The sequence below is a fragment of the Coturnix japonica genome, chromosome 3 (assembly GCF_054131305.1).
Source record: "Coturnix japonica strain WE chromosome 3, WE-NBRP24, whole genome shotgun sequence".
NCBI classification, from domain to species: Eukaryota; Metazoa; Chordata; class Aves; order Galliformes; family Phasianidae; genus Coturnix; species Coturnix japonica.
In genome coordinates this window covers 80821457-80839187 of record NC_140665.1, presented here as the reverse complement: position 1 = coordinate 80839187, position 17731 = coordinate 80821457, and the positions used below count along the sequence as shown (strand labels likewise).

The window sequence follows — 17731 nt, the reverse complement described above, 5'->3', positions numbered from 1 at the left end:
ATGGTCTTGTGTGCTATCAGAAATACATGTTTACTACCAAGAAGTGAAGTGATACATCTTAGACCAAATATAAAATAAATGTACAAAGACAAAATAATTGTGCAAGGTTTTGTGAACAAGACCCTGCAGTGGGTCTTGTTGACTGTTTCTATGCCAGGTAGGTAAGTATTTTCCTCCTGAATTTAATCAGTGGTAGATATAAGGTAGATTTCTAGGTAGAACAGTGTGTGAAATATGCACGTATAGATCATAGTATGATTAAAACAGTTAGGTACATTTATTCTTACAGAGTCAAAACACAATTTCCTTGATTGGATTGTATACAAGACTTTTTATTTTCTCCCTGTAATCTCAGTACACTCTTACTCCGTGATTACTGTTTCTCCCTGATCTATAATATATGATTACAAAATGATCACTGGATACATTCATGCTCTGTAATTATGAGTTCTTCCCATACTTTCTGAAGAACTGGTCCCTGAATGTCAGAACATTACAATGATAGTTCAGCTGGGCAGTTAAGTAAAAACTTTATGCTACAGTTACTTTTCAGCTGCTAAATATAGAATACATAAAATCTGATCCTGATCTATATAATCATACAGCGTGGAAACACATGGGTTGCAGCTTCCCAGGGAGCTGCCACTATGCTTGTCACAAACTGCAGCCCTGGTGACACAGCAGTGCTAAGCATGAAGCAGAGAGCTATTGAAGGTGAGGTTGTGCATTGTAAAAGCAGAGATCTGTGAAGAGAACTCCTTAATTTGTCTCCCCCATACAATGGGAAAAAAAGACATTTTTTCCATGTTTAATCTATTACAGCACATCCTATGCAGAAAAATGGATCACTGTTAAAAATCTCTTCATCACACATGCCTGCAAGCTTCTGCAATGCAGACAGCTTCTTTTCCAAGTTTAGAAAAAAGAGAAATCTCATGGAAATGAGACACACAGCCATTAAAAGGATGATATGGTTATACATCTGATGTTACATTCTATAACAGAGCTACCTGTTTCATTATTATTATTATTATTATTTTAAATTCCTATTCAGATTTTACCAAACTGCACAGTTACCATTGTGTCTAAAGTAGGATGTTTTGGTCATCATCATCCTAGCTCTAGTTACAACACTGTCTTATTGTATAGTCCCCTGCTTTAAATTTGCTCATGAAGTGGTTATAATTCAGTCATATTTCCACACCTGGTTTTTGAAACAAAGTTACAGAAAAGGGACCCAGAGAAGATAACTACTTCCTTTACATGTGCAAGATAAATAGGTAAATTCTCCAAAAACGCAGTTGAAAGACAGCCAGCTCACCCCATTGTAGGAACTCAGCAGGCCTGTCCTGGTTAAGTTTCAAAGGTGGAAATGGCTTAGAATGACATATTTTTGTATGAGGAACATAAAAATAGTTGTTTCAGTCAGTGGTCTGGAAGACAGCTTGACAAAAGTCTGTGGCTCTGTGAGGTAAGTGCTCTTTGAATAATGACATTATTCAGAGCTAGATTACATCTTTTTTCACTGAAAACACCAAAGAGCAGAAGATCCCTTGGGACTGACAGATCATTCGTAAAGTAGAACTAGATTAGAACATGTACCAGTCAGACATGAGCGGAATCCAGAAAAGGAATCACCCAGTGCTGTGGTTGTGCATATAACCTGGTATGGGATGGTAGACAAGAGGTCTACCAAACTCCTATTTAAATTTAACATTGCCTTCTCCTAGCATAACTCTCTGGAAAATCAAAATTCTCCCATCACGCATATTATAACTTATAGCTGATACAAAGGAGGTCTACTGCATTCTTTGGAACAGAGAAGTAATTTTAGCACAATAAATGTATGTATACAGACAAAATGCTTTATGAAAATAATGAAAATGCTTTGATGAAGCACACTGAATGGAAAATAAACCTGTTATCCTTGAAGGAAACCCACTTTTTCTGTTCCACTGTTCTGCAATGCAATTTGTACAGCCACTGAAAGTAAATGCAAACTATGTAGAACATATTAACAGAATTCAATTTTTACACTGATAAAGCTGAATGTATATGATTTAAAGCATTATAGACTTGAGGAAGGCTGAAAAGTATAATAATCTTTGATATCTACAGCAACACACTGCAATTATTTTTTTGAGCTGACTGCCATTGATTATTTTCTCATACTGAGAGTAATGACCTACTTTCACACTGTAATACAAGGTGATATTAGCTCAGATACACTACCAGTCTGGAAAGTGCATTTTTAACCCTCGCTGTTGGCATTTTATACCTCGGGATGTTCATTTGGAGGATGTTACCGTTGCATAATCAGAATTGAGGTGTTTTTTTCTTTTTCTGTACAGCAGTGATGATGTGCAATACTATGAGAATTATCTACCAACATTAAAAACTGACTGCAACTTAAATGCTAAAATAGCTTCAGTAGCCAGTTACAAAATCTATCAAAAAACCCCTACACCTTTCTGAAAAGTGGTAATGCAAAATAATTAGGATTTCAAAACAGAAAGCCTAGTAGTTAGGTTTTTTTTGTTTTGTTTTGTTTTTTTGTTTTTTTTTCCCCACGGAAACAAAAATTGTTCAAAGAATTCTTTATATTGAAATTCTAATTATGTTCATTTGAGTAAACTGTGCATTATAAACAGAATAAATACAATAGAAGTGTAAATGACCTACAGTACTTTTCATTGAAGGATCATCTACAGAATCACACACACAAAAAATATTGTTCCTATATTCATAAAATAACTTTCTTATTTTCAAGAAATATTAGATTGTATGCTATGCATTAAAGCTGTCCATAAAGTTTTGTACAAATAAGACTTTTTCTTTTTTCCATTAACCAAAGTCTTACCCTTATTAACATGCCCAGATATGCTTTCACTTGCCTTACACTGCAAGAAAGTATTATCCTAAATACCTGAATGAATCCATTTCTGAGTTATCAGCAACAATTGAGATGGTAAACAGAGCAACATGATTACTATTACTCCTTCCCCATTTCTTGTCTCAAAGGAACAGAAGAAGTGCATTTCACAAATGATGTAGAAGAAATTGAGCCACAACTACCTTTTTCGCAGAACCGTCCAGTGAAGTGTAATGGGCAGTCACACTCAAATGAGGTGGCCCCAGTAGGAAGGGAGATTGGATGACAAGTGCCTCCATTGTGACACAATCCCTCCTGGCATACAGACGGTAACTCAGGGGCACTCAGAGATAAGACTGGCTCAGGCAGGGCCAGCACATCAGAAGAAATTGTAGGGAATGGTGTTGGCAGATATGTAGGTACAGGAGTTCTGAAAGAGTAAGGACAAAATATCAAAACAAAACATAACAGACCTGATTTTCTCACAACATTTTAGCTTGATTTTAAAATAGTTCTTTCCTTTTCTTTAGAAATTCAGACTTTACTTAAGAAAATGTGAGTACATTAGTAATTCTGAAATCAAGTCTTCAATTTGAAATGTAGCAAAAAAGATAACAGTATTTTTCCAGGTGAATGATCAAGAAATAAGCTCCATGTATGTAGCATGGTTTCTACAAGCTGTAATAATTCCTTTTGGTGCATGTCAGCAATGGAGTAGTAAGTAAATATAGGCTTACATTACTAAATATTTTACAGCTTCAAGTTACCAAATCTTGTGAAGCCATTCTAGAAAACACAACTTCCATGCAAGTTGATTAAGCATAAATATATAAAGAAAAAAAGGGGCTTCAATGCAACAATGCAGCATCTTTTATATTTAGTTATAAATGACTATACAAAAATCACAGAATCACCAAGGTTGGAAAAGACCTAAGAGATCATCCAGTCCAACCATCCACTGACCACCAATAGTTCTCAATAAACCATGTCCCAACACAACGTCCCAACATTCCTTGAACACCTCCAGGGCCAACGGCTCCATCACTTCCCTGGGCAGCCCATTCCACTGCCTGACCACTCTTTCAGAGAAGCAGTATTTCCTAACATCCATCCTAAATCTCCCCTGGCACAGCTTGAAGCCCTTCCCTCTAGATCTATCACCAGTTACATGAGAGAAGAGGCCAACCCCCAGCTCAGTACAACCTCCCTTCAGGAAGTTATAGAGAGCAATAAGGTCTCCCCTGAGCCCCCTCTTCTCTAGACTGAACAAATCCAGCTCCTTCAGCAGCTTCACATAAGGCCTGTGCTCCACACCCCTTACCAGCTTTATTGCCCTTCTTTGAACACACTCCAAAGCCTCAATGTCTTTCTTTCAGTGAGGGGCCTAAAACTGGACACAGTACTCCAGGTGCAGCCTCACCAGAGCTGAGTTCCTGCTGGAAACACTGTTTCTGTTGCAAGCCAGGATGCTGTTGGCCTTCTTGGCTGCCTGGGCACACTGCTAACTCATGTTCAGCTGGGCATCAATCAGTACCCCCAAGTCCATTTGGGGGTCAATTACACAGTCAAGTCAAGTCAAGTACACAGTCTTCCAGCCACTCTGCCCCAAGCCTGTAGCATTGCCTGGGGTTGTGGACAAAGTGCACATTTGGTCTTGTTGAGCCTTATCCCATTGGCTTCAGCCCAGACAAGAGAGAGAGAAAAAAACCAAAAATAACAACATTCTTAATTTTCCCTCACCAATTTGCTTGTGTAGGACAACATTATCTTTCTCCTCTCAGCTTTTGAGCTCTCAGTTTAACTACCAGACAGCTAATCAGTTCCTTCCTATTTAATTACTTTCTATCTCAGGTTTGCTAGAAATGAGTTAGCAATGCCACTTGTTTGTGCTAATTATCAGCTTTGCTTAATATTGCTTTCTGTTCCTGTCCAGAGAGCCAAACCTGTAGCTCACAATAACCATTTAAATTTAAGGTTACTGACTAACTAACCAGAATAGTTTATATATGACATAGAAAAATATTATTATGAGGGCAAAGCAAAAAGAATCAAAGGTCACAAGGATGTTCATTGCTATTTAACATACGCTATTTTGTATGCTGGCAAAATTAAAAAATAAATTACGAAATTTTACATAAAAGATTGACAATTACTGTTTTACTTTATAAAGTTCAGGAGGGTCTGCTGTGTCCAGAAAGGAAACGATTTTCAAGTTTTGCAAAAGTAAGCTAATAAGATAGCTAACTCTTCTTACTTCATTGGCAATTTTTACCTTTCTGAACATTTCTCTTGTGTCTTAATGTCACTCAAATACTTGTATTAGAGAAAGGCAGACTAAGCTAAGCTGAAATGGTAGTCACATTTTGATGAAAAAAGAATAAAGTAATTATCTAGAGAAAATCAGCATTTTGGGGAGTGTACAATACTTCAACAGTCATTGCTCTTTTGTTTTGATTTGGTTTGGTATGTGTGTGTGAAAATAGTGGCATAACTCTACATAGAAAAAATAATGATAAAAATTGTCTTGCTGCACACTTCACTCTCCCCTTTTCATCTACTCTTGCACAAAACAAAACTTCTGCTTCATCATACTGTATAAGTTGGGACATGTCTTGAAGTATTTGAAAGGGATGGTGGCTCCTAAACATATTTAAGACAACAGCTTGTTATGCTATTCCCTCTCCCTTGTGCTAAAATGTGGCTTACAGAGAAGTAAGTGCCAGGTACAAATCTCTGTTTATCAAGTCTGACTGCTTCAAGAACTTCCTGCCTGCAAAAAGTAAACATTCTATATAATACCACACAATAATGACAAGAGTTCATTTAAATGATAAATAAATTCACGTATAAATCATGAGTAATATACACTGGTGAAATGAAAAATGACTCCATGACAAAAGTCATCTAAAATGAGTTTGATTGTTCTTTATAAAACAAACCAGACAAACAAAAAAACCCACTGAAACCTGAGTACTTTCTAAGATTATTTTCCCTTTAAACTTAGCACATATTCTTGATGACTGCTTCTGTCTTATTTTTTTACCAGCCTTATTTCAGAAGGATGTAAAACTGCATCTATGTTTATTCAGTTCCATTTACTTGACACAACGATTCATCAGAACTAGAACTGCTTTTTATTGGAACTCTTTTTCTTTTCTCCCACCCGTCACTCAGCAAAGAGCTGTGGGAAAGGTTCTAGAAGCTTATAAAGTTAGTGGGATTTAAAGATGGCGGAGTTAGTACCTCATAACACTCAGAAGCACACAGGGACTTCAATAATACAAACAGGTAGAAGAACACTGAAAAAAAAAAGGGACTGAAAATGAAAAGAAAATTTTCAAATCACAAAATGACATGTTTAAAGCATATCCAGAGAACAGTTTCAGTCACACAAACTCACACTACTTTAAAACACTTTAAGGAGTTTAAAAAACTACGTTGGGTTATGCTACCTACAGTCAGCTCTGATACATCTTCACACCCAACATAGATGCTGTGAATATTAACTCATATCCAAAGACATTTAGTCATGAATTATTGTTCAGGCTCCTAAATATGCTTTTATATCACAGTGCATTTTTAAAGGAATGTCATCTCTATTTTATATGCTTGGAAAATGCATAGCACTTCGAAGTCTGCACATTTTCATTGTTTATATCATTTTTTCTTTAACATGTTTATATGTCAAAATAAAATCAGAGAAATAGGTATGCAGGAGGCTCGGTCATAATTCCTCACTGAAAATAGTTGGGAAAAAATTGTGTTCAGAAATAGCTTGAATGAAGAGTGACATAATCAAAAACATGATATCAAAAACATACATAATATGGTTATTAGAAATGAAGTTCCTGAGGTTTCAAGGAAGTCAAAGTCACCCACTTTATGTGTAAGAAAAGCATCCAACAAGATAACAGATAACAACACTAATGAGCCTGTTACCTGTTATGAGGCTAGCACAGCAAAATAAAAATGCTACACACTTGCTGTGATTACAACAACAAATTAAAAATTGACTATATCACTTTCTCCCCCAAAATTTATTTTACGTTTGAGAAATTCCAGTCTAACAGTAGATCACATAAAGAATCAGACCTCTATAGGAAAAGAAAATTGGAAGCCATTACTAGGATCTGGGGTTGACTTTTCTATTTCTGTTTGGAAAAAAACATAACACAATAAAAACTTACTAAAATTTGTGTAAGAACATACACATAAACTAAATGCTTCCTGCCAGATAATAGAAAGACTACCTCTCTAATGACATACAAACCCATAGGTGATCACTGCAAAATTTACTTCTCTGAATCAGGTCATAGCTACTGTCAGGAGTAAAGCACTGAATGAGAGGGATATTAGCAAGCCACACTTTCTTGCATTGAAAGCAATGATTTCCAAGTATGGAAGCTATTTCTCTCTAAACTAGAGCCAAAGGAGCATTTCGAATGAAATTTTATAAGCACAAATAATGCAGCCAACCTTCATTTTTCGGTTGTCCATCTAATCCACAGAGAAGAAATTAAGAAAAGCTTCTTGGCAGGTTGATTACTCCCTGGTTCATACACCAGTTTTTCTCAGAGCATCAGCCCTTGCAGTGATGTTCTGGATGTTTTACTTCTAGATGGTGTCTGACTGCCTCTATGCCAGCCCTGCTGCCAGGCACCCTGCAGCTTGTTTGTTTACTGCAAAAGCAGAGCAGAGTTTGCCCGTGCTCATCAATGGGACAAACATCTGCAGCTGCGCTTCACAACTCATTCCAACTGCTATGAATACGCAACGACCTTGACTCAACTGTTTGACTAAAATGTTCAGTTGAATAAAGAAGCAGGAAGTGTTTAAAGTAATTTAGTAATTGAGATGTTAAAGGTTTTGTCAATGTGTAACAAAAATAAATCAGGCAAAACTTGATTCACAGATACTACACAAGGCTACAATTTTCTGTTTTTCTTTCTGATTTCCCAGCATGTTGCTGCCTCTCAGGTCAATGCTACACAAAAAGAACCTGTAACTCTCTGCAAGCATCAACACGTTGCTTATAAACTTCAGATGAGCTGAAACAGATGAGTTTTAGTCTGTAACCTTGTGTTTTATAGCTGAGTACATGTAAGTTCAAAATGTTCATCTGAATATCTAAATATAGATGTTAGTGCATTTCAAAGTTGTTTGTGTTTATTTTTATTTTTTTTTCCTTCCCACATTCCTCACCACCTAGTGAGATGTATGATCAACTGAATGGCACTTCAGGATCATGCTTATTGTTCTGTTGTTAAATCACAAACACACATAGTCTGTTCTTCCTATATCCTTATGCGTTCATTTCCTTTTCAGAAACTAAGAGTTAGGGGTTCTGTGACTGAAAAAGGTAACCAAAATTACCTCAAATTCTTAGCTTTTCTTCCCACCATGTGGAAATGTTCACATGTACACTGACCATTTTAGGCAAATATGATTCATACATGCAGACTGAAAAAATAGGTGAATGTGCAAAACAGATGAAGAATAGCACAAGTAATATTGTTATTTCTTGAAATTAATATCCCTGTAGTCCTGAATAATCAATCAAAGCAAAACAATAAAGCCCTAATGTATTTTGTTACATTGGCACTTGTTATATGAACCCTATAGCAGTAGGCTACTTCAGAAAAAAAATAAATTGTAGTTTCTTGTAAATTGTGAAATGTGATGATTATGCATATATCTCTGAAGGAACAGTCTAAAAATTACAAAATCAGGAGCACTTGTAATTTTTAAAGGCCTGAATAAATCCAAAAATGCTTTATTTTTTATGCTGGGATAATACAGAATGCAAATTACTCAGTTTTGTCAGACACTTGACTGAAGGTTCTCAATCTCTTGTGCAATTTTAACTTGAAAAAAAAAAACAACAAACAAAATATCTATCACACTTTCATTAAGCAGTGTGTTACTTATTTTCATTTGCTGCCTGTTACATAACCAATTGTGACACACTTCCAAAAAGCACTCTCCTAGAGTATTCTCCTGGGGAAGCTGGCAGCCTGTGGCCTGGACAGATTCACTCTGTGCTGGTTAAAGAACTGGATGGATGGCCAAGACAAAGACTGGTGGTGAATGGAGTTAGATTTAGCTGGTGGTTGGTCACAAGCAGTATTCCTCAGGGGTCCTTATTGGCACTTGTCCTGTTCAGTATCTTTATTGATAATCTAGAAGAGGGGATTATGTGCAGTCCCAATGAGTTTGCAGATGACACCAAGTTGGGAGAAAGTGTTGATCTGCCTGAGTGTAGGTCGGCTCTACTACAGAGGGATCTGTACAGGTTGAATAGCTGGGCTGAGGCCAATGGGATGAAGTTCAACAAGACCAAGTGCCAGGTCCTGCACTTTGGTCACAACAACCCCTTGCACCACTACAGGCTTGGGGCAGAGTGTCTGGAAGACCATGTGGAAGAAATGAGCTTGGGAGTGTTGGTTGCCACTCAGCTAAACATGAGTCAGCAATGTGCTCAAGCACCTCAAATAATGTATTCAGTTTTGGGCTCCTTACCACAAGAAAGACATCATGGCCCTGGAGCACATCCAGAGAAGGGCAATGAAGCTGTTGAGGGATCGGGAGCACAAGCCTTAAGAGAATAGGCTGAGGGAATTAGAGATGTTTAGTCTGGAGAGAGGAGGCTTGGGGGAGATCTTACAGCTTTCTAGAACTACCTGAAAGGAGGTAAGTAGTAAATAATAACATTTTAAATTTAAACACCTATTATTACTGGAAAACTGTGTAAATGTTCATTATTTCACATGAAACATGCTATACTAGCTGGTATCATATAGGTTGATTACTAATTACGAATTCAATAGGAAATAATATGAGAAAGGTATCTGACATCAGATCATGGATTCTATGTCTTTAAGAATGGACAGATTTACATCTGTTCAGCAAATTCAGCATTAAAGAAGAAAACTGCTGCAAAAACCATGTATGGGTACATGGGAACCTTTTGTGGAAAGGTCAGGGAGATGACAGAGCCAAAGTCTTCTTAGTGGTGACCAGGAAAAGGAGATGCAGCAATGGACACAAATTGAAATACAAGAAATGATTTTAGTAGCCATAAAATGAGCTTCAAACTGAGATCTGCAGAGTGAGTAGACTTGTCCCCAAAGTAATTCATTATCGAGCTTATGGAAGCTGTGTCAGCAGAAGCACTTTGACATTTTTCCATGAAACACATTGATGAGACATGCAATGGCATGGGAGTCCCAGTGATATGATAACATCAGCACTGCCTATATCTTCTGGTATTTATGCACTTAACATTTTATTACTGAAGTAATGGATTTAGCCTTATCTGATATGAGTAAGATAAGGAAGTTTGTATTTTTAACTTGTCAATAAAGTAATTTGTGCAGGGAAGCAACTGCTCTTATTTGTAATTTTCTTTTAGGAGATATGTGTACATGCCAGTTTTGCTGGGCTGTGACAGAATATTATTGTAAGCAAATGTTTTAGATTTTGAAGCCAAAAAAAAAAAAGAAAAAGATTTTTAGAGGCATTAGCATGCATGGTAGAATATAATTTCAAAACCCTGTGAAAATGAAAGGGTGCACTTCAGAGAAATGACAGCTTAAACAGGAATAAAAAATTAATACCTCACATGTAATTTGGCAGAAATGAACAAAGCTTTTTACAGACTGTTTACTTCACTGTTCACAACCATATCAAAAATAGTATTTTAAATAGCAGTTTCCTGATTTCCATGAATCTGTAGAACACCAGATCTGCATGCTTACCTTACTGAAGAAATCACTTAAAAAGCTCTACACATCAAGGGTGAGAAAACAATTCAAGAGATTATCAGAGAGGGACTGGTTTTGTTAGTAGTTTCTATCTGCATCTTATTTCCTTACTAATTCAAGCTTTTCTTTGATTTGGAAGAATTGTCTGTTTTCCTAATAAAGTATGAAGAGATAAGTTATAATCAGTTATAGTTATAGCTCTTTGAAAAATTCAATTCTCGAGGTTTGTTTCAGGCTATGAGCCCAGCTTCTTCCTCCTACCAGGCATTACATTTGGCAGCAGAACCAAGCAATGTTGTGCTTACAGCTTTTCATTTAAAAATTCTCAGCTGGTATAGCATCATTTGCAACTGTTTTTGCACACACAGCATCTCATTTAATGGTGCAAACTCTTATCAATGCAAATCACATTCTTGATACACAATTCAGTGAAGAATGTGAAAATTAACAGACATAGTTAAGTTTATGAAGGCTTTGTTTACAAATAATAAAAAAAAGAATTGAACTCTTGGGATGCACCGTTTGCTTTAAGGCATGTAGATTCCCTAGGTTTGCAGCAGACAAATATGTAAGTTAATGTGACAGTTTGTAGCAAGACAATTTTTGTTGTTGAAACTGTAATGCTAAAAATCTTTGTAAACACGCTATTGAAGTGAATCTTCCCTAGATGAGGCTTCCATAGATATTTGGAAAAAATAGAAAAATAAAAAAAATAAAGTTTTACATTTAGTATATGACAAATAATTTTTTTGCTAGAACTGAATTTCTGTACCAAATGCAGTACTTTTTTTCACCTGGAATAGTGTCAAGGTCTGCTCATAGAACTGAGCATTGAGCCCGTCAATTGTTCACACTACTCTTTACTTTGTTTTTTTTCCTCATTTTTGTAGCCTTCCTCATTCTCCTTTTTTAACCCTCTTTATTTTATGTCATCCAAACATTACCATTAATAAAAAAACTACTGAGAAGTGAGTAGATCAATGTGCAAATCTCAAACTTTCTGATGTTTATGCAGATCTTAAATGTCTGAACTTCAACTCTGCATTCTACATTTAGTAAACTGTCTGAGAAAACTTTCTCCCAGTTTCACCTCCTATCCACTGTTTTAAAAAGCTGCACTTTAAATGCCCAAGTAATATAACTTTCTGTTCATTTTTTGGCTATTTAGTTTGTTTCTTGAAATTCTTGTTTTTGAATTAGAAAAATATTTCCATTCTCTTTCTCTCTCTCTTTTTTTTTTTTTTAATATAACCATTCTGTTCCAGTTCTCAATGAAAGTGTCTCTGAAACAAAGCTCCAATGAGAATCCGAAGTTCCAGAACAGAATCACTGTTTACCAAAGCTTCTATCTACCTGCGAGGGCTATAGACATTCTGCCATCTCAGTGATGGCATTCATAATTTAGACTCCAAAATAAAGGAGAATCACGTTTAGATCATGGATAAGCAAGAGATTTCCTATGTAATAATTCATCTCAGGGAAGATTTCTGCATTGTATGGCTGTAGTAGCCAAATCTTTGCTTTTTACCTACAGTGAAGATTTTTTCATACATCCAGAATTCTGCCTTATCATGAAGAAAATGAGGTATTTCAAACGTATATTAAAAACAATTGACACAGTGAAAAAAACACCAAAAACAAGCTGAATATTCCTTACCTAATGGATGTGGAACCATATTCAAACACTTCTACTTTCTCAGTTCAACTTAATGCTTGTTCCATGCAAGTCAGAATAGACAAAGGGACTGGTTTCAGGAGCTCTTATTGCTCTTCTGTCCTGTTAAGTTTGTAATTCCATCAGGCCAAGGACAAAACTGATGAACTGGAACAGCACACTTATAACTGATCATAAGAAGGGAAAGCAAGGATGTACCAAAGGTAAGTTATGTCTTGGACAGTTTCATCTCAATTTCTTTGGGGGATGCCCTTTGTGAGATGAATTTCCAAGGACAAGAAGTAGCACTCTACTACTCTACTACTAGTATCTACTAGTAGATACTAGAAAGAAAGAGGGGAGCCCTAAAGAGAATTGAGGTGTTTTTAGAAATGCACAGAAACACACATGCTGTTAGGACAGAACTTCAGTGTACCCCAAGTACATTACATATTTTTGAGAGTATGTATTTCGTTTTTAGCTGTCTCACATGAGAACAATTTAGACATCTAAGTCAATTTCACAGACACAGTGACTAATCTCTTTGTGTTTTAGATTCCCAGTGTGTTGACAATTGTTATTGCCCTCGTAACAGAAATAGGGACGGCCTACGCTGCTTTATAAATATCAATTAAGATTGCTGGATAGAAATTATTACACTATTGAAAGTCTGTGTGACTAGAGAAAGATGAGAACACAAAAATGTTTTTCAGATCAAACACTATTGAAATTATCCTCACACCTAACCTAGAAGAAAGATGAGACAGGCATGTAGAAATTGTTAGTACAGAATGAGTTAAAAATGCAGAGTACTAGTATGTATTAACTAGTCTTTCTTCCAGGCTTAATTTCTAATTATATCTTAATGCTCCTGGATGGATGGCATGCATAAACACAAGCATCATTTATTCATCAGTAATCTGGCATTTAATTAAAACATTACTGAATTCCCATTCAGTGCAAAACAAAGAGTACTGTAAAAATAACAGGTCAAAAATGTTCATATTACTAGATAAAGAAATACACTATTGAAAAAAAAATACTAAATTCTGAAATCTATTGAATAAGAAACTAGAATTGTAGTTCTTTATCTAACATTTTCCTATCAGGACAAAGTGATACTATATTCAGCAATACACCTGTCACAGATGAGATAGTGAACAACAGCCCATAGTGGATCTAGCAACTGGAGCTTACTGAAGAACTGACAAGATTAGAGTTTTACTTTATTTCATTATTTCACACATTCACTTACTCCTCTCATCATCATTATGTTCGTTAGGTCTCCACCATCCTTCCCAGTAATGAAGTTGCTGATGATCTAGGAAGCTTGGTGGAAAGTCATGTGAATTCACATTTAGCAGCTGCTTGTAGTGTGTAGTGGTGTTGTTTTCAGCCATGATCCCTATGCACCCATGCCTCTCTCTGAACTTCAGGATCTTTCCCACCTTCCAGAATCCTTCACTTTTTTTCTTCTTGGTCCTCTTTTTCTCTCCAAGATTTCCCCTTCTTTTCAGGAACTTTGTTTTTTAGCACTCACTATTTTCTCTAGAAACCTCAAATATCCATTTTTCTTAATATAAAATCTCAGTGTATTTTTCATCAGCCTACTAGCCAGAGCTTTTATCTTATGTTTCTTTACTAGTTGTAGGTTTCAGATTATGCCATGGTTGTTCAGTCGAGAGATTATTAAAATTAGCAAATGATTGCCGAGATTATGTAGGAGACTTCTGTTTGAGAGTTCAAAAGTTTAGTTTGGGATATTTATATCCTATTTTTGGATATTTGTGGTGTCCTGCCCCGACCCAGCTATCTGCTACCAACTGATATTAACAAAGTAATCCTTTTATTGTCTACAGTATTATCATATTTTAGAGTGACACAGTTAAAAAGGAAGTGTAGCCAGATGTCTTTTCCTTCTTCCTCACATTAATATGTAATGAATGTAAGCGTACATTACATGAAATTATGTTTTAATTAGGGGGATTTTCCTAGAGGCAAACTGTTAAATCCTGGTGTATGGAATATTTTTCCTTTCCTTTAACAGGACAATCATTTGAATTTTGGCCACAATCCATTTTTTGCAGTGACCATTCCTACTTGAGAATGAACAAATACTCTAACAATGACAATGACAGCACCAACAAGAAGTATCAATAAAAAAGAAATTAACACTTTCAATACTTTTGACTTCATGCCCAAACTCCTTTCCCTTCCAAACAGTCCAAAGCATCAAAATGCCATCCAAAATACTCTTTTCCCTCCTAAAGATTTTAATACATTTTGTTTGCCAATAAGACTCTTAGGACAGAATTCACTTCATCAAACATTATCTAACATTTTGGAAACTTGCCAAAGTTGATCACCTTGGTTCTCTCTGCAGCTGACCTACACAAAGAGAAAGGTATCTCCAACTCATGCTGTTTTAAGATAGGTGACCACCTGGAAATTGAACTGAAAAAATTAACTTTGATAATCAAAGACAAATTCCTGCTTCTAGTCACTACATCACACTTAAAATAATGGATGTTTTGATTATATAACACAACAACAGTAAAAAAAAATAAAATAAATTGTAAGTATTTGAGGCATATGCTAAAATATTCCATATGAATTACCTTAACAACAAAGAACAGAGCTTACTTTTATGTTGTTTAAGCCTAAACTGTTCTTTTCTAAACCTCTGAACAACTTAAGATGACAGTGAAAAGACTGAACAATTTTAATGTCAGCAAGAGAAAGTAAATCTTTGCTGTTTGGTTCAGCTAAATTTGATAAAGAAATTAACAGACAGCTTTATCACAATTGCAAATAAGAAGCTATGTTATTAGTATGAACCATCAGAAAAAAGAGCATAACAGTTCAAAAACTATAAACAAGGAAAAGAAATGCCAGATGTCTCCAGATTTCAGTCTTTCCTTTCAACTTGTAGAACAGTACTCAAAACAGACAGTGCAGGAATCAAGAACAAATGCAGCAGAAAAACAACACAATACTACAGTGCATTATTCAATTTTGGTTATGACTAGGAATAATTAAGGAGCTGTCTTTTCTCAAACTGAATTACTCAACAAAAAACAAAACAAAACAAAAAACAAACAAAAAAAAACCCCTAAAACCAAATTATTCATACTTTCACATCTTCTCATCAGCTTAAATGCTCTGACATAACGAAGCAGAGAAAAAATTAAACTAGAAATATTCTATATTTAAGTTATCACGGGTCAACCTGGACTAGGAAAAACCTTTAATAAGCTGATATTATGCATCTGTTGCACCCAATAGCATCTTAAACACTACCTGTGTCTAAACACTATGCCACTGGAGGTTTAAGTAACTGGTTATAATTTGTGATAAGGCAATGCCTACAACTGAAAGTCACTGATCTTTCCAACTAAGAAACAAGTTTCAAAGGAAGACCCAAAGAGAAATCAGGCAAAAGTAAAAGAATTTTTTCAGTGGCAGAGTGACAGAATACTTCTTACTGTTACATTCAAATTGCACTACATTTGTTAATCATCTGTTAGTAATGGTAACCCATGAACAGCTCCTATAACTAGAGCATCAATGTTAGAGATTAAACAGGGTAGTTACCTCAGAGGAGCTCAAATTTAAGGACAATATCAACCAAGTGCTCATCATCATGCTAGCAATGCAAGCTTTTAATGAAAATTAACATCTGAACACAATTGGGAAGCTAAATGATTTGAAAACGTGCAACAAAGTTTGCTTTCTTTCCTTCTTTTATCTTTCTTAATTACTTTCTTGATCCCCCAGTAAGAAATTTAGACAGCTTTTTTGAAATTCAAGATTCAAAACATCTAACATTCTGTTTTCAACAGTGAAAATAAAAATCACCCCGTCAAACCAATTGTGCACTGCCACTAGCAACAAGTTTAGCAGAGTTTAGGAGATAATAATGTGTTTTCATTGTTGAAAATATTATTTCCTTCAAAAATCCTTCATTTTAGTCTAATTTTCTGTACTTAAAACCTGACACAGGCTTACTTGATGGCCAGATGAAAGAACTTATCTTAATGTTCATATTAGAAATCCATTTTTAATTGAATAAATTTGAGAGAAAATTTACTATAATTAACTTTGCTTACAACTAGAACTGAAGATTTATTTCATATACTCTTTTTTTTTCAATCAAAAAAAAAATTCAATCAAGAATGTTTTATAACTTTGTTTTATGAAATAGATTTAATAATTGGTAAATTCTGGAAGCCAATTAATGATGTCATAGCTTTGTTTATAGAGCCATGAAATTTAAGAACCTAATCACTTCCCTCCATTTTCATACAATACTTTTTCAATTTTATAACATCAGTGAAATATGTTAGGCAGTTAATTCTACAAAATGACTGCCTTTTCAATAGACCAATACTACCTGGCCTTCAGCCTTGCTCCTTACATCCATAAAGATTACATATTTCATCTAGGTATTTAAATAATGAACATTTCTGAGGGTTAAAGAAGAGCTAGCTCACACACGTCAACTAGGGCCTTGGCTGGGTACTAGTAGTGGAGCATCTCCTCCTAATTTTAGAGTGGGTGGGGAGATTACAAATGGATAAGTCTGGCTTCAGAGACCTGGCCTGTAGCACATATATCTCAGTAAGTACTTGCATATCATAGAGAAAGTTTTTTGTTTTGTTTCTCTCTTTCTTTCTCTCTCTCTTTCTTTTGACCAAAAGCCAGGCTCTCTCTCTCTGGCCAAGGCCAGGCTGGATGGGGCTTTGAACAACCTAGTCTAGGGGCAGGTGTCCCTGCGTATAGCAGAGAGCTTGGAACTAGACGGTCTTAATGGTCCCTTCCAACCCAAACCTATCTATATATCATCTGATCTATGACTCTTTTTTTTTTTTTTTTTAAGTACAGTTCCTTTCTTTGCATGTACTTTTCTGGAAAGTACTTGCAATTTTATCAGCTGTGGGGTTTATGAGCTGAATCTTTTCCTTTTCCCATACATAAATAAATTACTTAAGATTTCCACTATTACTATGATAAAATAGTTTCCTATAAACCTCATAGCTTCCAAAGAAATACTCAAAGCCAGACTTAAGATTGCTTCTAGAAATTTATCAATGATTTTAGAAGGATATATGAAAGAATTAAAAGAGAGGACACAACATCAAAACTTCTCTATTATACATGTGATTTTGTGTGAATTGTCCAATATGTATGTGAATACCTGCTGCAGGTTTACACAGACTAAACAGTGATCGCTGTATACTCTGAACATTCTGTGTAGAGTGGAATATAATCCAAGAGAGTGCTTCTTTTTGGAAACTATTCATTGAAAAGTTTACACACACATTACAAATTACTTCTTGTTTCTGCTTTCAATATACTAGCTCTTCAGGAAAAAAAAAAAAAATCTATTATGAATATGCCTATAAAAATGTGTCTAGATTCCAAGGCTAAACTACTGTAACA

The 17731-nt window shown here is 35.5% G+C and overlaps 1 protein-coding gene across 2 annotated transcripts in view; it reads right to left on the bottom strand.

Moving 5' to 3' along the window:
* Positions 1-17731, bottom strand: part of EYS (EGF-like photoreceptor maintenance factor) — a 779301-nt gene that overhangs the window by 174527 nt on the left and 587043 nt on the right. For both annotated transcript variants that reach the window (XM_085543820.1, XM_085543821.1), the window contains one exon: positions 3076-3302. In XM_085543820.1, the coding sequence (XP_085399946.1) occupies positions 3076-3302 (227 nt within the window). The remainder of the gene's footprint in view (positions 1-3075; positions 3303-17731) is intronic.